Source organism: Artemia sp. Qi Xiang Cuo, chromosome 4 (assembly GCF_049724085.1).
Source record: "Artemia sp. Qi Xiang Cuo chromosome 4, ASM4972408v1, whole genome shotgun sequence".
Lineage (NCBI taxonomy): Eukaryota > Metazoa > Arthropoda > Branchiopoda > Anostraca > Artemiidae > Artemia > Artemia sp. Qi Xiang Cuo.
The window spans coordinates 37,322,884-37,348,386 of record NC_142797.1 but is presented as its reverse complement, the minus strand read 5'-3'; the positions used below and the strand labels follow the sequence as shown (position 1 = coordinate 37,348,386).

Genomic DNA, 25,503 nt, shown 5'->3' with positions numbered 1-25,503 from the left:
TTCACTACCTAGAACACATAAGAAAGTTTAATTAAGTGTAATCTCAAGCACTTGGCGTTTGCCTTTGTCTTGAAGCCAGTGACAGCTTTCAGTATGCTGACAGTTGGTAAAGTTTTATCTTCGTTTTTCAACCATTAATTGACTCGAACAAGTGAGACTAGTGTGACATTCTCGAGACTATTTCGGATGTCTGTTTTGATTAATTTCAGGGGACTAAACAAACGCTCTGTTAGTGCATTGTTAAAAGATAAAGAGAAGATCAGTGATATATGCTTCCGCAATTCTGATTACTTGATTTCGCCACTGCGAGTCTCCGGACTAAATATCTTTATCCAATACTGCTCAACTAAAAGGGTCTTTAACTTGGGCATCTCCCAACTGAGGCTCAGTGACATCAGTCATTGCCTGTGACCTCCATTCTACGTCCATTTTCTGGAGGCAACACTTTTTTCTTAGAACAAGAAATCTCAAAAACAGTGGCCTTAGAGATTTTGGTTTCAAATTTCTTGCATTCCTTGGTTCAACCAAAGCGTCTTGGATGTGCTTGATTAGGAGTATATAGTATTTTTAACAAGGCTGGTAAAAGAGATCAATGTTATCACTTGGCCCTTGAGTATCTACGAGTCCTTGCATTGAATTAGTTGCAGCTATTCCAATATATGTCTGGTTTAAAGGCAGGTACTCACTTGAAAGGTAAGGATCCAGTTCGGTAAACACAGCAAACTGTGAATACAGCCCAGTTTCATGAAGTTAGACGCAACATCATTCACAAGTTTGCTAACACTTGCCTTTAGGGAGTGAAGAACTGGAAGTTCAGATTGAAAAACCTTTTTGAATTCGTTGGAGAGGCCAAGAGAGCACTCTATGAATTCAAGGTATTGCTTTGTCAACATGAATTGTAATGTTGACAAGATAAGGTCATTGGTTGCAGTTGAGTCGTCAAACGTGGTTTCTATGGAATATTCAGTAATAGCAACCTGATGCTCAATAAGCCTCTTTATGCAACCCTGAAGGAACAACCAACGCGTTTATCCTGGTGCAAGAAATGAGAGTGATTTGGATTGAAAGAACTCCGGAAATTCAGCATACTTATCTGGTATGGAAGTGCTTCTAGAAAAGTGGGTATAGATATTTCACGCCAGGTCTTTTAGTGTCTTTGGAAGTTACAAGGATGCATAGGATGAACATAAATGAATAAGATGGCATGAGAATTTCACATTAAATACATGGGACACCATGGCTTTCATTAGCGTTGAAGCAGATCTATTGGCTCCAAACCTGACGTTAGTAGTATTAGTACAAAATCCAACAGTATTTTGCTAGGGAATCGAGTTTTTTTTTAAATGACTCGTTTGATGGAGTTAATAAGATCCTCAGCCAAACCATCACTAAATCCATTTTAGTGAAGGTAAAGTTCAGGGGGTAAAGTTTATTTCCGACGCAAATGCATGTTAAATTCTGATTCAGGATGCAATTCTCACTATAGAGATATGTTTGTTTCTTAGCTACCTGAATAATCTGTTAACATAAACCTTGCACAAAATTTCTGCATAGCCTAACCAATACTCCATTATGTCGGTTGTTTACACCAATCAAAGCCATTGCATATAAAATAAATACTAGGCTACCTAAATAATATTCCAGGGTTCAGCTTTTTGAAATTTCGGCAATTACAGCACCGTAAGCCAGTGTTGCTACATAAGTTTTTTTAAAAACCGAGCATACGTAATCTTTGAGAATTTTTCAGCCTTTTGTTTGAAAACATAAAACTTTCCCTTAAAATCCTTACTTTACCCCAGATTTCCCTAAAAATCATTACTTTACCCCAGATTTCCCTTTGTCCCTAGATTCAAAATAAGCGTCCCAAAAAGAAGTGATTCCTCCCTAAAATAGTGTAATCTCCTTAGAAGTGTAAGCCCTGGCATGCATTGAAGGTTTAGGATGCAACGCAAGTGTCCTCGAATTCCAGTAATCTCTTCTCTGATAATAAATTTCAGGTTGGTCATCGTTGGATCGAGGAACTCAACGTGAAATTGTTGATTATAAATTGTCTTTTGATATTTCAGACCCAGCCCCATGCAGAAAAAAAATTAGGGATGAATAGTCATGATCATAATAATCATCATTCAATGTGACCGAAGCATTCTTATACGATATTAAGGTTGATTTAAAAAAAAGGGAGGTAGGTGCAGTCTAGCTCACATTTAAGAAAGCCCTTAATCTTATAGTTTGTAATAGCCGACTGCAAGTCTTGTCAGTAGAAATCAAAACTCTAAAAAATGAAGTTTGGGACTGTAATATATGCATCGACGGAATCTGCAATTGAAGATTTTCCTAAATATGGAAAATTCATTAACCCTTTGGTGGCTGAATTATGAAACTGTGACTAGAAAAATTCATTTTTGCTTTTTACTAGTTTACTAGTGGTCCATGACATAGGGGCAACTGAGGAAAATCATTTATTTCAAATATTCATTTCACATGGAATATAGATCTTATACACATCAGCTAAATAGTGACTTAAACACTTAAACAGTCTACTTAAACACTTGAGTGGTATGCTTTAAAACAATTCTTGTCTTTGGTTAAACAAAGGTGCACATTACACTTCAGGCACTTCTGGGCGTGTTTTGCACAGGACTTGCATCTTTATCTTTCGTCCACCATCTCAGGCCAGCTGGAACTGGGGATGCTGTCACTCCTAGTTTTCTTTCGCGGTCTGGTAGTAACTGGAGACTCGTTTGGTGGCTTACCACCTCGCTTGGTGGTTTCTTTGTTGCAGGGATGACTGCACCTCTGAGCAGACAGTCAGCAATATCCGCACGAAAGCGAACAAGGGCTTCTCAGCGTCAGAGGGATGATTGTTCATGTACCGTAGCCAAGGATTAGCTATGCTGACGCCAAGGAAGTAATAGATTTGGTGCATGTACTACTTTTTCCCCTTGATACCACTATGGTATAGCTTGATCGACCTGTTACTCAAGTCCATCACATCCATGAATTTGTTATACTCTTTGAGAACATGAGGTCTGGCTACATCGATTGGAGCATTCCCCCTTTTCCCCAAAATATGAAGAAATCAGATGGACCGGCTTATTGTCATACCATTTTGGTCACGACTATTCCAGAATGTTGCTCAACTCGCCAATCAAACGACCCTCTTCCGGAGCTTTTCAGCTTGTCGTCAGCTTCCAAGTGCGGATCTTTTGATTTCCGTATTTTGCCCATTTGGACTGTGCCTACTGGCTGGATTCGCATTTCCCACAGCTTTTCTACTAGAAAAAAACTGCTGTAAAAATTGTCAAAGAACACTTTGAAGTTCTGGTTTTTGGGGAGATATTCGACAGTCGGAACACCACATCAGCACCAACACCAAGGTCTGAACCGACAGTGGTTCCTTTATGACTGTAAAGTCATAAACTATTCCCCTGGCTCCGGCTCTTGTAAATACTTTTATCCCCACTTGCGTGGCTTGTCTTTGAAGCCGTTTCCCATTACATAGACATTCGGGGAAGTTTCACGATTCCCATAAGCAAAAGGATTCCAAGGAATTGTTCTATTTCTTTGATAGTACATTTCAGCTCCAAGCCTTTCTCCTGCAGAGCATACCGATGCGTCTCTTCTACAAGGATGCTTATAGTTTCAGAGTCGAACAACTTTTGAAAGAATGCGATATGAGTAACTAGAGATGAGTCGGGACTTGGCATTTAGCCTTTCCAGTCCACGTCATTCTCTGGCACAGGGGTTTTCTTCCAGATTCATCTCTTTTAAGATTTAGGAACCACATCTAATTCGGCTTCATCGCGGATGGATTTTGCAGACTTTGCTCTTCGACTGAGTGGTAGATCGTATTCGTCGTTGCTGTCATCCCAACTACTATTGTGATCGTCTTCAGCTGATTCGTAGAAGAGAGGGTCATTGTCGTCTTCAGAATCCTCCAAATTCAGGTCAGAGAGATCGCCATCCGGCTCTAAGACATAGGAAACAGCAGTGCTGAGGTCCACTCTTTCTTAGTCGTCCTTCATGTCGCCTCCTCAGTGCTTCCATAATCTCAATGGCTTTTCAGCTGCTGATAGTAGATAGTAAACTGGTAAACAGGGCGGATAATGCATGGATTATTAATGGATGGCCTTATGGTTTTAAACAAATTCATGCATTTATACTTATCTTTATATCCGCAAATTAGCTGTTTACAGATCAACCAGGATCAATCATAATAAATTAGCTGTTTATAAATCAGCCGGGATCAACGATTATAAATTAGCTATTTTATAGGTCAACCAGTATCAATTACTATAAATTAGCTGTTTACAAGTCAATCAGGATCAACGATTATAAATCAGCTGTATATAGGTCAACTGGTAGCCATTACTATATAATAGCTGTTAATACCTCACCCAGGATCAAAATTGTGTACGGTATTTCATAATTTCTCGGATTTCCTTTTTGTCGCTCCCGACAAAGATGCCACTGCTAAAAACAATTGCACCCTTCCATTCCATAAGACACTATAGTATTATAATTCAACGAAATCAAAAGCAAAATACTTGGCCGGCACGAAAACTTAAGCCTCCAAAAATAAGTAGATTTAATATTTGGAAGTAGAATAGTCCCAAAATAAGCATTCTACTACCAAAATAAGTAGAAGTGGAAACACTGGCTACATTACTGAAAAATATTCCTGTTGAATGAGAAAGTTAATAGAAAGTGGAAACACTTCTAAGATCTTCGATGCAACGTGTGTAAACTATACTGAACTTTTCGGCGGGTCGGTATTGTACTCCCTCCCTTTGGGCGGATGGGTTTTATAAGATACATACTTAAAAATCGTTCTTGCTTGTGGATGAATAAAAAGTTTCTAATAAAGATAATACAGATGGAACCGTCAAACACTAACGAACACCACAAGATTTCCAACGGTTTCACTATGTAAATTTGACTATGTCAAATTCAGTACTGTGCGAACGTTGTTAGATGACTCATAAAGGGGCAAAGTAATATACCATTCGATAGCTCTCGTTCTCTTGTTTCTGGCTATGCAGATAATTTCTCGTTTCAACCAATCAGAAAGGAGCTATAGGCAAAATTCTTGGTTTGCCCTATAAGAGCCACCAGCCATCAAAGGGTTAATTTGAAGTTGTTCATCAAAATAAATTAACATATGAAAATTTGTATATTTTTGAAAATGGGTTTAAACAACCTTTAAAATTGGATGTCGTCTCGATGAAAATTATGCAATGAAATGGATTGTGTATAATTATGAATACTTTAAACATATTGTCTAAAAAGAACAATAAAGAAGATCATTTTTAGTAATTGGTGAATAAAGTATATTTTATCACTTTGTGGCATTAATATTTTTTTTTTTTTTTTTTAGAAAATATCATTATTCGCTCACAAAGCTCACAGTCTAGTGTACCTCCGAAAAAAATATGTAAAAAATGTGACTTGATCTTTCTCCCAGACAACCAAAATACGTGGGTACCCAATGGCACTCTATGGCCTGAAACACACTTGGCTTTTCTTACCGAGCGTTTTTCTTACCAAACTTTTTTCCCTTTTTTTTACCGCTGCTACTCTAAAATAATGTAGCGTTTACACACTGGGCGGTAAATATTCTACCGACGCAACATCTCATGAGCAGCCCATCAAACAGTTCGTGGTAACGAACTGTAAGTAAGGAGCGACCCGGCTCAATGGTAACCGAAACTCTAGAAAACGGTATTTTGATACAAATGGATACATTAAAAGAATCATATTTTAATGCTGATTTCAAATATATAATTTTCATCAAGTTTAATCCTACTCATCAAAAGTTACGCGCCTGAGAAAAGTTAGCTGATTTTCGAAAAAAGGGGAAAAGACCCCCTAAAAGCTATATAAACTTAATGAAAATCACACCATCATATTTTGCGTATTAGAGAACCCTACTTTAGAGGTTTCAAGCTCCTATCTACAAACATGTGGAATTTTGAATTTTTTGCCAGAAGAAAGATCACGGGTGCGTGTTTTTTTTTTTTTTTGTGATCGTATCGACCCAGTGGTCCTAGAATATCGTGGGAGGGCTCATTAAAATGTAAATTAAAAGTTCTAGTGCCCTTTTTAAGTGACCAAAAAAATGGAGGGCAACTAGGCCCCCTCCCACGCTCATTTTTCCCCCAATGTCACTTGATCAAAATTTTGAGATAGCCATTTTGTTCAGCATGTTCGAAAATGTTATAAGTATGTCTTTTAGGATGACTTAATCCCCCGAAGTTCCCGGAGGGAGGGCTGAAAGTTATGAACTTTACCCAATGTTAACATATAGTATTGGTTATTGGGAAGTATACCTCCGTTTTCAGGGGAGATTTCTCCTGGTAGTGGGGGGTGGGGTGGTTTGGGGGTTATTTGGGAGGATTTTTTCATGGGGGAAGGGACATTGCTATGAAGGGGACGCCGGACTCCCCAGCATTATTTAAAAAAAGATCAGAAATTAAATATAAAAAAAACAAGTTTTTCAACTGCAACAGCAGCAACATCAAAACTTTAAACGAACAGAAAATATTACATATATGATTGGGTTCACCCCCTAGTCAATACATCGCTCTTTAAGCCAAAGATTTTTTAGTATTTTCATAAGAGCTATTTATTCTAATTAACGGCCTTTGTGATTAAGCAGTCATTTTTAAAGAATTGGAACAAAATTCGAACTTTCGCTTAAAGAGCAAGGTATTGACTAGGGGGCGAACCCCCTAATATATGTATTAAAAATATATGAATATAGAAGTTCGTTACGTAAGTTAATTCGTAAGTTACCTATATTTATTACTAATAAAAACGTTCGTAAATAAAATTAAACAAGTTTCGAGAAAGCCATTTAACCAAATAAAAGTAAATTAATATGGAAATCTTGTTTTAATTATTCATGTACGGTGAGCCAAGATCAAAACCTGCATTTATTCAAAAACGTTCAAAAATTAAATTAAAAAAAAACAAGTTTTTTTAACTGAAAGTAAGGAGCGACATTAAAACTTAAAACGAATATAAATTATTCCGTATATGAAAGGGGATGTCTCATCCTCAACGCCTCGCTCTTTACCCTAAAGTTTGACTTTCTCACAACTCTATTATTTTTTTTAAACAATGAAAAACTTTAGCGTAAAGAGCAAGGCGTTGAGGAGAGGACAGCCCCTTTCATATGCGGAATAATTTCTGTTCGTTTTAAGTTTTAATGTCGCTCCTTACTTTCAGTTAAAACAACTTGTTTTTTTTAATTTAATTTCATATAGGCTACGGAATGATTTCTGTCCGTTTTAAGTCTTAATGTTGCGCCTTACTTTTAGTTGAAAAAACATGCTTTTCCATATCTAATTCCTGACTGTTTTTCAAATAATGCCAGGGAGTTTCTTCCTTATCCTATACCCCCTCTGGAAAATTTCATTCGGAAATTTTAGTCACCACAGAAAATTTTCCCCGTGGAAAATCCCTCCTGCAGAAAGTATCCCCCCCCCCAAAAAAAAAAGAAAACTTCCGTATGTTTCCAAATAACAAATACTATATATGAACAATGGACCAATCGCGTAACTTATACCCCTTTCCCCAGGGGCTATAGGGGTCACATCGTCCCCACATATATAGTTGTTGGACCTTTCGAAGGCATTGGGGAGGAGGAAGGAGCAGTTAAACCAAACGCTTTTCTGAAAACCAATAGGTAGAAATTTTCTTAATGTAAATGAATTCAAATTTTGTTTAAATAATATTCAGTTTAAGGTACATAAATTGCATTTTCATTCGTTTTTTTTTATGATAAATAGGTTTTGATTCGTTTAGGGTCGAAGGCAGGGGCTAATTTGGGCTCAACGCCCTCGCACATCATTCTTCCTTGAATTTCTTGGCACCTCCTAATTCAATTATCTATTTTATTTTTTATTTTTTTTACAATTGTACTCTCCCTTCCCAGGAAAATAGGTTATTTATGGCTTCCAATTTAGTTTTTTTTTTTTTTATGATATGCTCTGCAAACACACTCTCTCAATGCAAACCATAGCAGCATAGGGTGTCCAATTTCTGAAACAAATTTTGTTACCGTATAGTATCTATGCTGTGATACAAACACAACAACAGTCGCCAGCAGACAGGACGCCGCGTGTGTAAGCATGTAATTAGTTCCATATGACACCATCTCGGTGGAGGCTTTAAAAAAAAGATCGTTTATTTCAGTGATTAAATAAAAAAAACAAGTTTTTAAAACTGAAAGTAAGGAGCGACATTAAAACTTAAAACGAACAGAAATTATTCCGTATATGAAAGGGGCTGTCCCCTCCTCAACGCCTCGCTCTTTACGCTAAAGTTTTTTATTGTTTAAAAAAATAAAGTTGTGAGACAGAGTCAAACTTTAGCGTAAGGAGCGAGGCGTTGAGGAGGGGACAGCCCCTTTCATATACGGAATCGTTTCTGTTTGTTTTCAGTTTTAATGTGGCTCCTTACTTTCAGTTTAAAAAACTTTTTTTTTATTTAATTTCTGATCGTTTTTTAGTTAATGCAGCTTTTATTTTGGCTCACCGTCATTGAATAATTAAAACAAAATTTACTTTTTTGCTTTTCTTTTGCTTAATGGCTGTCTCTAAATTTGTTTCTGACGTAATTTACAAATTAACTTACGTAACGAACTTCTATATTCGTATATTTTTCTTCTGGCAAAAAATACAAAGTTGCAAATTTTTGCAGATATGAGCTTGAAACCTATGTTATAGGGTTTTCTGATACGCTGAATCTGACGGTGTGATTTTCATTAAAATTCTTTCACTTTTAGGGGATGTTTCCCCCTCTTTAAAAAATCAGGTAAATTTTCTCAGGCTCGTAGCCTTTGATGAGTAATACTAAACTTAATAAAATTTATATATTTAGAATCGGCATTATAAGCCCATTCTTTTGATACATTTATTGACATCAAAGTTCTGTTTTTAAAAGTATCTATTACTATTTAGCCGTATCGCTTGTTTTTTTTTATTACGTATAGGAGGGGGTTCTCTCCTTAGTCAATACCACGCTGTTTACGTTAAAAGTTAAAAAAAAATTTGATTCACAAACCCCTGAATCACTAAGACCGTTTAATTAGAAAGCTCTTTTGAAAGCCCTAAAAAAAACTGCAGTGTAGAGAGCGAGGTATTGACTTGGGGGAGAACCCCCTCATATACATAATAATTTATGTTCGTTTTAAGTTCTAATGTTGCTTCTTACTTTCAGTTAAAAAAACTTTTTCTTTAAATTTAATTTCTGATTGTTTTTCAAATAATGCTTGGAAATTCAGCGCACCAGTCATCGAACTGGCCCTTACCCACACGACACATTCTCTCAGTAACGTTTATCCCGTTTAACCCCCTCCGCCCGCCCCCCCCCCCCCACCAGAAAAAAATTCTTCCTGAAAATGTCTGTATACTTCCCAATAACCAATACAATATGTAAGCAATGGGCAAAGTGCATAGCTTGCAGCCCTTCCCCTTGGAACTGTGGGGGATTAAGTCATCGTAAAAGACATATTTATTAGATTTTTGACTATGCTGAACAAAATGGCTATCTCAAAACTTTAATTGGGTGACTTTGAGAAAAAAATGAGCGTGGGAGGGGGCCTAGTTGCCCTCTATTTTTTTGTCACTTAAAAAGGGCACTAGAACTTTTAATTTCCGTTCCAATGAGCCCTCCCACGATATTCAGGACCACTGGGTCAATACGATTACCCCTGGGGAAAAGATAAAAAAAAAAAAAATAAAAAAAAATAAACACGCACCCGTGATCTTTCTTCTGGCAAAAAATGCAAAATTCCACATTTTTGTAGATAGGAGCTTAAAAACTCGACAGCAGGGTTCTCTGATACGTTGAATATGATGGTGTGAATTTCATTAAGGTTCTATAACTTTTAGGGTGTCTTTCCCCCTGTTTTCGAAAATCAGCCAAATTTTCTCAGGCGCTTAACTTTTGATGTGTAAGATTAAACTTGATGAAACTTATATATTTGAAATCAGAATTAAAATATGATTCTTTTGATGTATCTATTGGTACCAAAATTCTGTTTTTTAGAGCTTCGGTTACCATTGAGCTGGGTCGCTCCTTACTTACAGTTCGTTACCACGAACTGTTTGACAGTGGGCGGCTGCATTGCTGCCGTTGGCGTTTTTTACCAATATTTTTTTTCGCCCAATGTGTACGTCACAGTACTATCCTATACACCTCTATGGGGTGGCCGGCATTTACCCCCCCCCCCCCCCCCCGTGGAAAATAAGGCTTTCCAAATTTGATAATTTTATTTGAGTTTTGTTTTTTTATTTTCCGTTGGGCGAAGGAATTTTGGTACTTGTGTATTATACGCCACTCACTCTAGTTTACACTGTGTAACACTCGAGAACAAACCGGTTTCTTCGTTAGTTTCTTTCAGCTTAGGACGAGACAAGACAAAGACAGGTGACAGAATAGATGAGAACTATATAAATTGGGCTATATAATAGCACATAAGGGGGGAGGTGTAAAGTATTTGGACAGTTTGAAGTCAGAAAACAATTCTTACTTTATAATATGCAACATAATTATACCTAACACATTTTGCATGCAGACCCAATATACTTTACCCCCCCCCCCCATAACGTGCAAATATATAGCCCAAATTTGTTTCTAAAGTAACGAAGAAACCGCTTTGTTCTCGAGTTTTACACAGCGTGAACTTGAGCGAGTGGCATATGAGCCGAAATTTTTCATGGAGAGAGAGCCTTATTTCTCGATAATATTTAAAATCGACCAGTAATTAAATTTAAAAAATATAAGTTTTTTCGACTGAAAGTAAGGAGCAACATCAAAACGTAAAACGAACAGAAATTTTTACGTATATGAAAGGAGTTGACCCCTCCACAAGAACTTACTCTTTACGCTAAAGTTTTGACTTTTTATCCTGTAAGCTTTGTTTTAGAATTCTATAGAAACAGCTTTAGCGTAAAGAGCGAGGTCTGGAGGAGGAGGTAACCCCTTTCATATACGTAATAATTTCTATTTGATTACTTACAGATAGTATGTCTTAATGGGAAACATACGGAACAAATTTTTAAAGAAAAGTAAAGAGCCTCATTAAACCAAAAATGAGCAGAAATAAAGCCAAATAATCTTCAAAGTAAAAATTATGGAGTCTAATAGATTTTTTTTTTTTTTTATGAAAAAGAACGAACTGTAAGTAAGGAGCGACCCGGCTCAATAGTAACCGATCCTCTAAAAAACGGAATTTTGATATCAATAGATACATCAAAAGAATTGTATTTTTATGCTACCGTAATTTCAAATATATAAGTTTTATCAAGTTTAGTCCTATCCATCAAAAGCTACGTGCCTGAGAAAACGTGCCTGATTTTCGAAAAAAGCGGGAAACACCCCCTAAAAGTTATACATCCCTAACGAAAATTATACCTCCAGATTCAGCGTATCAGAAAACCCTACATTAGTGGTTTCAAGCTCCTATCTGCAAAAATGTGGAATTTTGTATTTTTTGCCAGAAGAAAGATCACGGATGCGTGTTTTTTTTTTTTTATGTTTGTTTTTTTCCAGGGGTTGATCGTATCGATCCAGTGGTCCTAGGATATTGTGAGAGGGCTCATTCGAACGGAAATTAAAAGTTTTAGTGCCCTTTTAAAGTGACCCAAAAAATGGAGGGCAACTAGGCCCCCTCCCACGCTCATTTTTTTCCAAAGATAACCGATCAAAATTTTGAGATTGCCATTTTGTTCAGCATGGTCGAAAAATAATAACTATGTCTTTGAGGATGACTGATAAAATTCTCAAATTTGGAAACCTTGTTTTCCCGGGGGGGGGGGGGTATGTTTTCCGGGGGTAAACGCCTAGAACCCGAAAAAACGCTCGGTAAACAACGCCAAGTATATTTCGTGCCTATGGTGTCGTACCTAAAGTTCAATAAGTTTTTTTCTAGGATTAAAACCCAGTTAAACTTATTTGTGCTTTATTGAATGCATCCACGAAAGTCTACTTTGTATGACATCACCAGGATGCTAATTATCCATGACTCATCTCCTAATGTTGTGCAATGTCATATTTTGGATAGATGTCATTATAGTATTAATTTAGATAAGTTTTGAGGTTTCACGGCTTATTACGGCCTCAATATTCTTTTAGTTATTCGAGTGTTGGTTTATTTTGCATCATTTTTATATAGTTAACGCTTTGGGAAATATGATACTATTTATAAATTGGTGTAGTATATATTTGTGTGTGTGAAAATTAGTCTTATTTAGCTTTTGGCTGTTGACTGTCAATACAGGTAGGGCAAACAAATAAGTCCAGTTTTACTTTTGGTTTCTTCGTTAATATTTTTTTTTGTCATCCTTTTTTATTTTCTAAATGCTACTCGATTCGACCTGGCACGCCGTAGGATAATATTCTGTATTACCCCAATAAATATTGGGGTAATAACTCTAATAAATATGGGAGTTTCGCTGTCATAAAGCCTAACCTTCCAAATTTATCTAGAATTTACCTCTTCTTTTGTCAATATACTGTTAAATGCTTTTATAATTAGATTCTATATTTCCTTGCATTTTGTGTTATTGAGAATTTTTCTGATTCCATAAGGCTTATCTTTGTATTTATTTTTATGTATTGTTTCGGTTTACACTTGTGCATGCCTCTTGCTTTTCCTGGGGGGGGGGGCTTGAGCAATAGCTTAGCTTTGACAATTCTTCTCTTTATCTTTCTATGTTAGTTTAACGATAAATTGTTTAGATAGGTTGAAAATATGCTACATATGATTTAGGTAAAAACGGGAAATAGCTTAAACTAGAAATCTCTTAGATTTTATGCAACGCAAGCTAGTTCCCTTTTTTTTACCTTTTTAACGATTTCTAGGTTTTTCCAAGTGACCCAAAGATTTCTACGACTGAGTTAGATTCTAAAGAAGCGTGGGCTGAACGGGCTGGAGTCATAATTAAAGAAGTACACGAAGAGTATGTGCAAATTGCAAGTGAATTTGTTTCTGAAATTGTTGCCGACGCTCCATTATTAAGGTATGTTCTTTACCAAAATAGACCATTGCTAGAAATGGATAGAGGCAAGTAAGGAACACGATTATGTTTAAAACCGGCTATGAAGTTAAACGCTCCAAGGAAATCATAATCAACGAATCTTCCGTTTTTAGGTCAGGATTCTTTGGACTGACCTTACGTAGAAGACAGTAGAATGCTAATATGGAATTATATGGAAGCTATACACCTTTTCAAAGAGAGTCAGTACTCCCTCACACAGTTTGACGAGATTACGTTCCTTGGCACCTTTTCAGAGCATGTACTTATGGATACCTTTCCAAGCAACGTGATTAAACACGCTTTTACAATCGGAATTGTTTGATTGACATTTGCAAAAAGGGATAAGGAATTTGCAAAATTGGACTCTATGAACGATATTAATTAATGTTTGAATAAAAGGAGTGTAATTGATTCTAATTAGAGATTGGATAATTTTTTAACAAGAAATCTCTGAATAAAATATTTCTGGAGGGATGGGTGAGAGTTTTGCTTGCCTTTCATTAGTACCTTTCCAAGCGCGCGGGGATTCCTCTCCGGTTCCTAAACATTGCAAAAAAGATAGCAGTATGAGCGGGGATTCCCCACACAAGTTTGTTTCAACTCCAAGTTTTTCAACCAGACTGTTTTTTTTGAGCCAACATCCGTTTTTTAGGAGCCAATCAGAGACATCGGAGCTTGGAAGATGGAGAAAGAAAGGGTTAAAGTGATTAGCAGTTAAGGTAACCCTGATGAGCATGTTAATTCATACCTTATTTATTATAAATTTGAGACAACATAAATCTATGAAAATGGTTAACGATGATAAAATGGTCTTATGACTTGACCTAGCTTTACTTCATTGATGTGTTCTGTATAATACACAAGTGGTGTTTGAACAGTGTTGTCAGTTTAAAGGTCTTAGTTTTTAATGATGCTCCTTATTTAAAGTTGAAAATGCTTATTTTTTAATTTAATTGGGATGAAAAGTCAAAATCTAGCATAAAGAGCAAGGTATTTCGGAGGGGGTATCTCACTTCATATACGGGATAATTTCCATTCATCTTAGTTTTTAACGATGTTCCAGATTTCTAGTTGAAAATGTTTATATTTTACTATAATTGGGATGAAAAGTCAAAGTCTAACATAAGGAGCAAGTTATTTTGGACGGAGCTCGTTACTGATATTGATATTATTGTGTAAACTACAAACTGACAAAAATATTCAGAACTTTTTTTTTCTTATAGTCTTGACTTTGAAGACATTTCTTCATCTTAATTGGCTTTAGAAATATCATGCAAAATAAACTAGCCTAACCGTCGTTGCTTTGTCGAATTTTGAGCAAACAAAAGGATTGTAACACCTGATTGGCCCCGTTTGTATGCAATTTCAAGCCAGTGAAAAGAACGAAACGTCTTTGAGTCAAATTTTTTTTAAAAGTAAATTCGTTGTTTGTTCATGATTCAAACCCAGCGCCCCCCTGCTCTGAGTGTTAAAAATGATTTCACGACATTATTTTAGGTTTTTTTTTCTTGTCCCAAACTATTTTTTATCATGAACTGTTTAGAGACCAATTAGATCAAATAGAAGAAAGCTCAAATAGAATTGTTACTGTTATTGATGTAAGTGCGTAACCTAAAAACTGTCGAAAATATCCAGAACTTTTTTCTTATAGCCTTGACTTTGAAGACATTTCTTCATCTTAATTGGCTTTAGAAATATCATGCAAAATAAACTAGCCTAACCGTCGTTGCTTTGTCGAATTTTGAGCAAACAAAAGGATTGCAACACCTAATTGGCCCGTTTGTATGCAATTTCAAGCCAGTGAAAAGAACGAAACGTCTTTGAGTCACATTTTTTTAAAAAGTAAATTCGTTGTTTCTCTATGATTCAATCCCAGCGCCCCCCTGCTCTGAGTGTTGAAAATGATTTCACGACATTATTTTAGGTATTTTTTTTTTGTCTCAAACTATTTTTTTTTATAATGAACCGTTTAGAGCGCAATTGGATCAACAAGGAGAAAGTTCAACTATAATCGCTATCGATATTGTGGTAAGCATTTAAACCAAAAACTGACGAAAATATCCAAGACTTTTTTTTTCTCAAAGCATTGACGTTTACGACATTAATACGTCTGACATGGCATTAGAAATGTAATGCAAAATAAACTAGCCTAACCGTCGTTGCTTTGTAGAATTTTGAGCAAACAAAAGGATTGTAACACCTGATTGGCTCGTTTGTATGCAATTTCAAGCCTGTGAAAAGAACGAAACGTCTTTGAGTCACATTTTTCTTACAAGTAAATTAGTTGTTTCTCTATGATTCAATCCCAGCGCCCCCCTGCTCTGAGTGTTGAAAATGATTTCACGACATTATTTTAGGGTTTTTTTGTCTTGTCCCAAACTATTTTTTATCATGAATTGTTTAGAGACCAATTTGATCAACTTGGAGAAAGTTCAAATAGAATCGCTACTGATATTGATATTAGTGCGTAAACTACAATCTGACAAAATTATCCAGAACTTTTTTTTCTTCTTATAGCCTTGACTTTGACGACATTTATTCATCTTAATTGGCTTTAGAAATATCATGCAAAATAAACTAGCCAAACCGTCGTTGCTTTGTCGAATTTTGAGCAAACAAAAGGATTGTAACACCTGATTGGCTCGTTTGTATGCAATTTCAAGCCAGTGAAAAGAACGAAACGTCTTTGAGTCACATTTTTTTTACAAGTAAATTCATTGTTTCTCTATGATTCAATCCCAGCGCCCCCCAGATCTGAGTTTTGAAAATGATTTTCCGACATTATTTTAGGTTTTTTTTTCTTGTCCCAAGCTATTTTTTATCATGAACCGTTTAGAGACCAATTTGATCAACTTGGAGAAAGTTCAAATAGAATCAATACTGATATTGAAGTTGTAGTTTGGTTAAGTTTTAGTTAAGAGTTTCGAATTTTAACTTCGAGTCTTAGCTTAAAGTTTTTGTTAGAGTTCTAGTTTAGTTTTAGTTAAGAGTTTTACCTTAGAGTCTTAGCTTAGACTTTTTGTTAGAGTTCTAGTATAGTTTAATTTTAGTTAAGAGTTTGATGTTTTACCTTTGAGTTTCAGTTAGAGTTCTAGTTTAGTTTATTTTTAGTTAATAATTTGGTGTTTTAACTTATATTCTTAGCTTAGAGTTTTAGTTAGAGTTCTATTTTAGTTTAGTTTTAGTTAAGAGTTTAGATTTTTAGCTTAGAGTCTTATCTTAGAGTTTTTGTTAGAGTTCTAGTTTAGTTTAGTTTTAGTTAAGAATTTAGAATTTTTAGCTTAGAGTCTTAGCTTAGAGTTTTTGTTGAAGTTCTAGTTTAGTTTAGTTTTAGTTAAGAGTTTAGAGTTTTGGCTTAGAGTCTTAGCTTAGAGTTCTAGTTAGAGTTGAAGTTTAGTTTAGTAATAGTTAAGAGTTTAAGCTTAGAGTCTTAGCTTAGAGTTTTTGTTAGAGTTTTGGTTTAGTTTAGTTATAGTTAAGAGTTTGGAGTGTTACCTTAGAGACTTAGCTTAGAGTTTTAGTTAGAGTTCTAGTTTACTTTAGTTTTAGGTAAGAGTTTGGTGTTTTACCTTTGAGTTTAAGTTAGAGTTCTAGTTTCGTTTAGTTTTAGTTCAATGTTTACAGTTTTACCTTAGAGACTTAGCTTAGAGTTTTTAGTTAGATTTCTAGTTTAGTTTTAGTTAAGAGTTTAGTGTTTTAGCTTAGAGTCTTATCTTATAGTTTTTGTTAGAGTTCTAGTTTATTTTATTATTATTTAAGAATTTATAGTTTTTAACTTAGAGTATTGGATTATAGTTTTTGTTGAAGTTCTAGATTAGTTTAGTTTTAGTTAATAGTTTTCATTTTTAGCTTATAGTATTAGCTTAGAGTTTATGTTGGAGTTGAAGTTTATTTTAGTAATAGTTAAGAGTTTAGAGTTTTAGCTTAGAATACTAGCTTAGAGTTCTAGTTTAGTTTAGATATAGTTAAGAGTTTGGAATTTTACCTTAGAGACTTAGCTTTAGAGATTTAGTTTAGTTTTAGTTAAGAGTTTAGAGTTTTTTTTAGCTTAGAGTCTTAGCTTAGAGTTTTTGTTAGAGTTCTAGTTTAGTTTAGTTTTAGTTAAGAGTTTGATGTTTTACCTTTGAGTTTCAGTTAGAGTTCTAGTTTAGTTTAGTTTTAGTTAAGAGTTTGGTGTTTTACCCTAGAGTCTTAACTTAGAGTTTTAGTTAGAATTCTAGTTTAGTTTAGTTTTAGTTAAGAGTTTAGAGTTTTAGCTTAGAGTCTTAGCTTTTATTTTTTTTTATATTTATATTTTTTTTTATTTTTATTTAATATTTTAGATTTTTTATATTATATTCTCAGCTTAGAGTTTTATTTGAAGCTATAGTATAGTTTAGTTTTAGTTAAGATTTTACAGTTTTAGATTAGAGTCTTAGATTAGAGTTTTTGTTAGAGTTGTAGTTTAGTAATAGTTAAGAGTTTAGAGTTTTAGCTTAGAGTCTTAGCTTAGAGTTTTTGTTAGAGTTCTAGTTTAGTTTAGTTATAGTAAAGAGTTTGGAGTTTTACCTTAGAGACTTAGCTTAGAGTTTTAGTTTAGTTTAGTTTTAGTTAAGAGTTTAGAGTTTTTTTTATCTTAGAGTCTTAGCTTAGAGCTTTTGTTAGAGTTCTAGTTTAGTTTAGTTTCAATTAAGAGTTTAGTTTTTAGCTTAGAGTCTTAGCATAGAGTTTTTGTTATAGTTCTAGTTTAGTTTAGATTTATTTAATAGTTTGGAGATTTCACCATATAGTCTTATCTTAGATTTTTAGTTAGAGTTAGATTTTAGTTTATTTACAGTTAATAATTTATAGTTTTAGCTTAGATTCATTGATTAGAGTTTTACTTAAAGTTGTAGTTTCGCTAACTTTTAGTGAAGAGTTTAGAATTTTTGCATTGAGTCTTAGCTTTGAGTTTTTGTTATAGTTCTATTTTAGTTTAGTTTTAGTTAAGAGTTTAGAGCTTTAACTTAGAGTCTTAGCTTGGACTTTTTGTTAGAGTTCTAGATTAGTTTAGTTATAGTTAAAACTTTAGAGTTTTAGCTTAGAGTCATAGCTTAGAGTTTTTAGTTAAAGTTACAGTTTAGTTAAGTTATATTTAAGAGTTTAGAGTTTTAGCTTAGAGTCATAGCTTAGAGTTTTTGTTAGAGTTTTAGTTTAGTTTAGTTTTAGTTAAGAATTTAGACTTTTAGCTTAGAGTTTTTGTTGAAGCTCTAGTTTAGTTTAGTTTTAGTTAAGAGCTTAGAGTTTTAGCTTAGAGTTTTTGTTAGAGTTGAAGTTTAGTCTAGTAATACTTAATAGTTTAGAGTTTTAGCTTAGGGTCTTAGCTTAGAGTTTTTGCTAGAGTTCTAGTTTAGTTTAGTTATTGTTAAGAGTTTGGAGTTTTACCTTAGAGACTTAGCTTAGAGTTTTAGTTTAGTTTTAGTTAAGAGTTTAGAGTCTTAGCTTAGAGTTTTTGTTTGACTTATACTTTATTTTAGTTCTATTTAAGAGTTTAGAGTATTTAGCTTAGAGCCTTAGCTTAGAGTTTTTATTGTAGTTCTAGTTTAGTTTAGTTTTAGTTAAGAGTTTTAGCTTAGGGTTTTATATTATGGTTTTAGTTAGAGTTCTAGTTTAGTTTAGTTTTATTTAAGAGTTTAGTGTTTTTTGCTTAGAGTTTTTGTTGAAGCTCTAGTTTGGTTTAGTTTTAGTTAACAGCTTAGAGTTTTAGCTTAGAGTTTTTGTTAGAGTTGAAGTTTAGTCTAGTAATACTTAAGAGTTTAGAGTTTTAGCTTAGGGTCTTAGCTTAGAGTTTTTGCTAGAGTTCTAGTTTAGTTTAGTTATTGTTAAGAGTTTGGAGTTTTACCTTAGAGACTTAGCTTAGAGTTTTAGTTTAGTTTTAGTTAAGAGTTTAGAGTTTTAGCTTAGAGTTTTTGTTAGAGTTCTAGTTTAGTTTAGTTATAGTTAAAAGTTTAGAGTTTTTACCTTTGAGTATTAGCTTAGAGTTTTTCTTGAAGTTCTAGTTGAATTTAGATTTAGTTAAGAGTTTAGAGTCTTGGCTTAGAGTCTTAGCCTAGAGTTTTAGTTAGAGTTGAAGTTTAGTCTTGGTTAAGAGTTTAGAGTTTTAAGCTTAGAGTCTTAGCTTAGAGTTTTTGTTGAAGTTCTAGTTTAGTCTATTTTTACTTAAGAATTTAGAGTTTTAGCTTAGAGTCCTAGCTTAGAGCTTTAGTTTGAGTAGAAGTTTAGATTAGCTATTGTTATGAATTCAGAGATTTAGCTTAGAGTCTTAGCTTAGAGTTTTTGTTAGAGTTCTAGTTGAGTTTAGTTTTAGTTAAGAGTTTAGAGTTTTACCATAAAATCTTAGCTTAGTGTTATAGTTAGAGTTGAAGTTTAGTTTAGTTATGGTTAAGAATTTAGAGTTTTAGTACACAATACAGAAATTTAATTCAGGAAATTATGAAAAAAAAATTTAGACGGGGTTACGTGCGCGCACGTAACCCAAACGTAACTAACCTCTTAATTAAAACTAAACTAAACTAGAACTCTAACAAAAACTCTAAGCTAAGACTCTAAGCTAAAACTCTAAACTCTTAACTATTACTAAATTAAACTTCAACTCTAGCTATAACTCTAAGCTAAAACTCTAAACTCTTAACTAAAACTAAACTAAACTAGAACTTCAACAAAACTCTAAGCTAAGACTCTAAGCTTAAAACTTTAAACTCTTAACTATTACTAAACTAAACTTCAACTCTAACTAAAACTCTAAGCTAAGACTCTAGGCTAAAACTCTAAACTCTTAACTAAAACTAAACTAAACTAGAACTTCAACAAGAACTCTAAGCTAAAAATTATAAACTCTTAACTAAAACTAAAATAAACTATAACTATAACAAAAACTCTAAGCTGAGACTCTAAGATAAAATTCTAAACTCTTAAGTAAAACTAAACTAAACTAAAACTCTAAGATAATATTATAAGCTAAAACTCCAAGCTATTAACTATATCTAAACTAAACTATAACTCTAACAAAAACTCTAAGATAAGACTCTAAGCTAAAACTCTAAACTCTTAACTATTACTAAACTAAACTTCGACTTTAACTAAAACTCTAAGCTAAGACTCTAAGCTTAAACTATTAAATAAAGTTAAAATAAACTAAATTAGAACTTAAACAAATACTCTAATCTTATACTATAAGCTAAAAACTCTAAACTCTTAACTAAAACTAAACTAAACTAAAACTCTAAAAAAAACTCTAACCTAATACTTTAATCTAAAACTCTAAACTAAAACTAAACTAGAACTCTAACTAAAACTCTAAGCTAAGACTCTAAGTTAAAACACCAAACTCTTAACTAAAACTAAACTAGAACTCTAACTGAAACTCAAAGGTAAAACACCAAACTCTTAACTAAAACTAAACTAAACTAGAACTCTAACAAAAACTCTAAGCTAAGACTAAGCTAAAAAACTCTAAACTCTTAACTAAACTATAACTTTAACTAAAACTCTAAGCTATGACTCTAAGCTAAAACTCTAAATTCTTAACTATAACTAAACTAGAACTCGAACTAAAACTCTAAGCTAAGACTCTAAGGTAAAACTCTAAACTCTTAACTAAAACTATACTAAACTAGAACTCTAACAAAAACTCTAAGCTAAAACTCGAAACTCTTAACTAAAACTTAACCAAACTACAACTTTAAGTAAAACTCTAAGATGTGACTCTAAGCTAAAACTCTAAATTGTTAACTGTAACTAAACTAAACTTCAACTCTATCTAAAACTCTAAGCTAAGACTATGCTAAAGCTTTAAACTATTAACTAAACTAAACTAGAACTCTAACTAAAACTATAAGATAAGACTATAAGATAAAAACTCTAAACTATTAATTAAAACTAAACTAAAATAGAACTCTAACAGAAACTCTAAGCTAAGACTCTAAGATAAAAAACTCTAAACTCTTAACTAAAACTAAACTAAACTACAACTCTAAGCTAAGTCTATAAGGTAAAACTCCAAACTCTTTACTATAACTAAACTAAACTAGAACTCTAGCAAAAACTCTAAGCTAAGACTCTAAGCTAAAACTCTAAACTCTTAACTATTACTGAAATAAACTTCAACTCTTACAAAAACTCTAAGCTAAGACTCTAATCTAAAACTCAAAACTCTTAACTAAAACTAAACTAAACTAGAACTTCAACAAAAACTCTAAGCTAAGACTCTAAGGTAAAAACTATAAACTCTTAAATAAAAATAAACTAACATATAACTCTAACAAAAACTCTAAGGTAATAATCTAGGCTAAAACTCTATGGTAAAACTCTAAACTCTTAACTATAACAAAACTATACAAGGACTCAAACAAAAACTCTAATCTAAGTGTCTAAGCTAAAACTCAAAACTCTTAACTAAAACTAAACTAAACTAGAACTCTAACTGAAACTCAAATGTAAAACATCAAACTCTTAACTAAAACTAAACTAAACTAGAACTCTAACAAAAACTCTAAGCTAAGACTCTAAACTAAAAAAAACTCTAAACTCTTAACTAAAACTAAACTAAAACTCTAAGCTAAGTCTCTAAGGTAAAACTCCAAACTCTTTACTATAACTAAACTAAACTAGAACTCTAACAAAAACTCTAAGCTAAGACTCTAAGATAAAACTCTTAACTATTACTAAACTAAACTTCAACTCTAACAAAAACTCTAAGCTAAGACTATAAGCTAAAACTCTTAACTAAAACTAAACTAAACTAAATTAGAACTTCAAGAAAAACTCTAAGCTAAGACTATAAGCTAAAAACTCTAAACTCTTAACTAAAACTAAACTAAACTATAACTCTAAAAAAAACTCTAAGCTAAAACTCTAAACTCTTAACTAAAACTAAACTAAACTAGAACTCTAACAAAAACTCTAAGCTAAGACTCTAAGCTAAAACACCAAACTCTTAACTAAAACTAAACTAAACTAGAACTCTAACTGAAACTCAAAGGTAAAACATCAAACTCTTAACTAAAACTAAACTAAACTAGAACTCTAACTAAAACTCTAAGCTAAGACTCTAAGGTAAAACATCTAACTCTTAAATAAATTTAAACTAAAACATAACTCTAACAAAAACTAAGCTAAGACTCTAAGCTTAAACTCTTAACTATAAATAAACTTCAACTTTAACTACAACTCTAAGCTAAGACTCCATGCTAAAACTCTAAACTCTTAACTAAAACTAAACTAAACTAGAATTTCAACAAAAACTCTAAGCTAAAAATTCTAAACTCTTAACTCAAACTAAACTAAACTAGAACTCTAAGAAAAACTCTAAGCTAAGACTCTAAGCTAAAACTCTAAACTAAAACTAAACGAAACTAGAACTCTAACAAAAACTCTAAGCTAAGACTCTAAGGTAAAACACCAAACTCTTAACCAAAACTAAACTAAACTAGAACTCTAACAAAAACTCTAAGCTAAGACTCTAAGGTAAAACTCTAAACTCTTAACTAAAACTAAACTAGAACTCTAACAAAAACTCTAAGCTAAAACTCGAAACTCTTAACTAAAACTTAACCAAACTACAACTTGAATATCAGTAACGATTCTATTTGAACTTTCTCCAAGTTGTTCAAATTGGTCTCTCAACGGTTCATGATAAAAAATAGTTTGGGACAAGAAAAAAAAAAATATGAAAATGTTATGAACTCATTTTCAACATTCTGAGCAAGGGGGACTGGGATTAAACCATAAAGAAACAACGAATTTACTTGTAAAAGAATCGTGACTCAAAGACATCTAGTTCTTTTCACTGGCGTAAACTTGTATACAGACGATCCGATTAGGTGTTACAATCCTTTTGTTTGCTCAAAATTCGACAAAGCAACGACGGTTAGGCTAGTTTATTTTGCATGATATTTCTAAAGCCAATTAAGATGAAGAAATGTATTCAAAGTCAAGGCTATAAGAAAAAAAAGTTCTGGATATTTTTGTCAGTTTGTAGTTTACGAACTAATATCAATATCAGTAACGATTCTATTTAAACTTTCTCCAAATTGATCAAATTGGTCTCTAAACGGTTCATGATAAACATAGTTTGGGACAAGAAAAAAAACCTAAAATAATGTCGTGAAGTCATTTTCAACACTCAGAGCAGGGTGGTGCTGGGATTGAATCATAGAGAAACAACGAATTTACTTGTAAAAAAAATGTGACTCAAAGACGTTTCGTTCTTTTCACAGGGTTGAAATTGCATACAAACGAGCCAATCAGGTGTGACAATCCTTTTGTTTGCTCAAAATTCGACAAAGCAACGACGGCTAGGCTAGTTTATTTTGCATGATATTTCTAAAGCCAATTAAGATGAAGAAATGTCTTCAAAGTCAAGGCTATAAGAAAAAAAAGTTCTGGATATTTTTGTCAGTTTGTAGTTTACGCACTAATATCAATATCAGTAACGATTCTATTTGAACTTTCTCCAAGTTGATCAAATTGGTCTTTATACAGTTAATGATAAAAAAAAATAGTTTGGGAAAAGAAAAAAAACCTAAAATAATGTCGTGAAATCATTTTCAACACTCACAGCAGGGGGGTGTTGAGATTGAATCATAGAGAAACAACGAATTTACTTTTTTTTAAATGTGACTCAAAGACGTTTCGTTCTTTTCACTGGCTTGAAATTGCATACAAACGAGCCAATCAGGTGTTACAATCCTTTTGTTTTCTCAGAATTCGACAAAAGCAACGACGGTTAGGCTAGTTTATTTTGCATGATATTTCTAAGCCAATTAAGATGAAGAAATGTCTTCAAAGTCAAGGCTATAAGAAAAAAAGTTATGGATATTTTTTGTCAGTTTGTAGTTTACGCACTAATATCAATATCAGTAACGATTCTATTTGAACTTTCTCCAAGTTGATCAAATTGGTCTCTAAACAGTTCATGATAAAAAATAGTTTGGGACAAGAAAAAAAAACTAAAATAATGTCGTGAAATCATTTTTAACACTCAGAGCAGGGGGGGTGCTAGGATTGAATCATGGAGAAACAACGAATTTACTTTAAAAAAAAGTGACTCAAAGACGTTTCGTTCTTTTCACTGGCTTGAAATTGCATACAAACGGGGCCAATCAGGTGTTACAATCCTTTTGTTTGCTCAAAATTCGACAAAGCAACGACGGTTAGGCTAGTTTATTTTGCATGATATTTCTAAAGCCAATTAGGATGAAAAAATATATTCAAAGACAAGGCTATAAGAAAAAATAGTTCTGGATATTTTTGATAGTTTGTAGTTTTCGCTCTAATTTCAATATCTGTAACGAGCCCCCTCCGAGATAACTTGCTCCTTATGCTAGACTTTAATTTTTCATCCCAATTAAATTAAAAAATAAGCATTTTCAACCAGAAATAAGGAGCATCGTTAAAAACTAAGACGAATGCAAATTATCCCGTATATGAAGTGAGCTACCCTCTCCGAAATACCTTGTTCTTTATGTTAGACTTTGACTTTTCATCCCAATTAAATTAAAAAATAAGCATTTTCAGCTAGAAATAAGGAGCATCGTTAAAAACTAAGACGAATGGAAATTATCCCGTATATGGTGTGAGCTACCCCTTCCGAAATACCTTGTTCTTTATGTTAGACTTTGACTTTTCATCCCAATTAAATTAAAAAATTAGTATTTTCAACTAGAAATAAGGAGCCTCGTTAAAAACTAAGACGAATGGAAATTATCCCATATATGAAGTGAGCTGCCCCTTCCGAAATACCTTGTTCTTTATGCTAGACTTTGACTTTTCCCCCCAATTAAATTAAAAAATAAGCCTTTTCAACCAGAAATAAGGAGCATCGTTAAAAACTAAGACGAATGCAAATTATCCCGTATATGAAGTGAGCTACCCTCTCCAAAATACCTTGTTCTTTATGTTAGACTTTGACTTTTCATCCAAATTAAATTAGAAAATAAGTATTTTCAACTAGAAATAAGGAGATTCGTTAAAAACTAAGACGAATGCAAATTATCCCGTATATGAAGTGAGATACCCCCACCTAAATACCTTGCTCCTTATGCTAGACTTTGACTTTTCCACACAATTAAATTAAAAAATAAGCATTTACAACTAGAAATAAGGAGCATCTTTAAAAACTAAGACGAATGCAAATTATACCCTATGTGAAGGGAGCTGCCCCCTCCGAAATACCTTGCTCCTTATGCTTGACTTTGACTTTTTATCCCAATTAAATTAAAAAATAAACATTTTCAACAATAAATAATGAGCATCGTTAAAAACTAAGACGAATGGAAATTATACCGTATATGAAGTGAGCTCCTCCCTTCCCAAATACCTTGTTCTTTATTATAGACTTTGACTTTTCATCCCAATTAAATTAAAAAATAAGCATTTTCAACTAGAAATAAGGAGCATCGTTAAAAACTAAGACGAATGGAAATTATCCTGTATA

The 25,503-nt window shown here is 33.3% G+C and overlaps 1 protein-coding gene across 1 annotated transcript in view; it reads left to right on the top strand.

The window, feature by feature from the left end:
* LOC148953080 (uncharacterized) overlaps window positions 1-25,503 on the top strand; it is a 192,638-nt gene that overhangs the window by 77,889 nt on the left and 89,246 nt on the right. Inside the window, exon 3 of the mRNA XM_089087860.1 lies at window positions 12,874-13,031. Coding sequence (XP_088943986.1) covers window positions 12,874-13,031 — 158 coding nt within the window. The remainder of the gene's footprint in view (window positions 1-12,873; window positions 13,032-25,503) is intronic.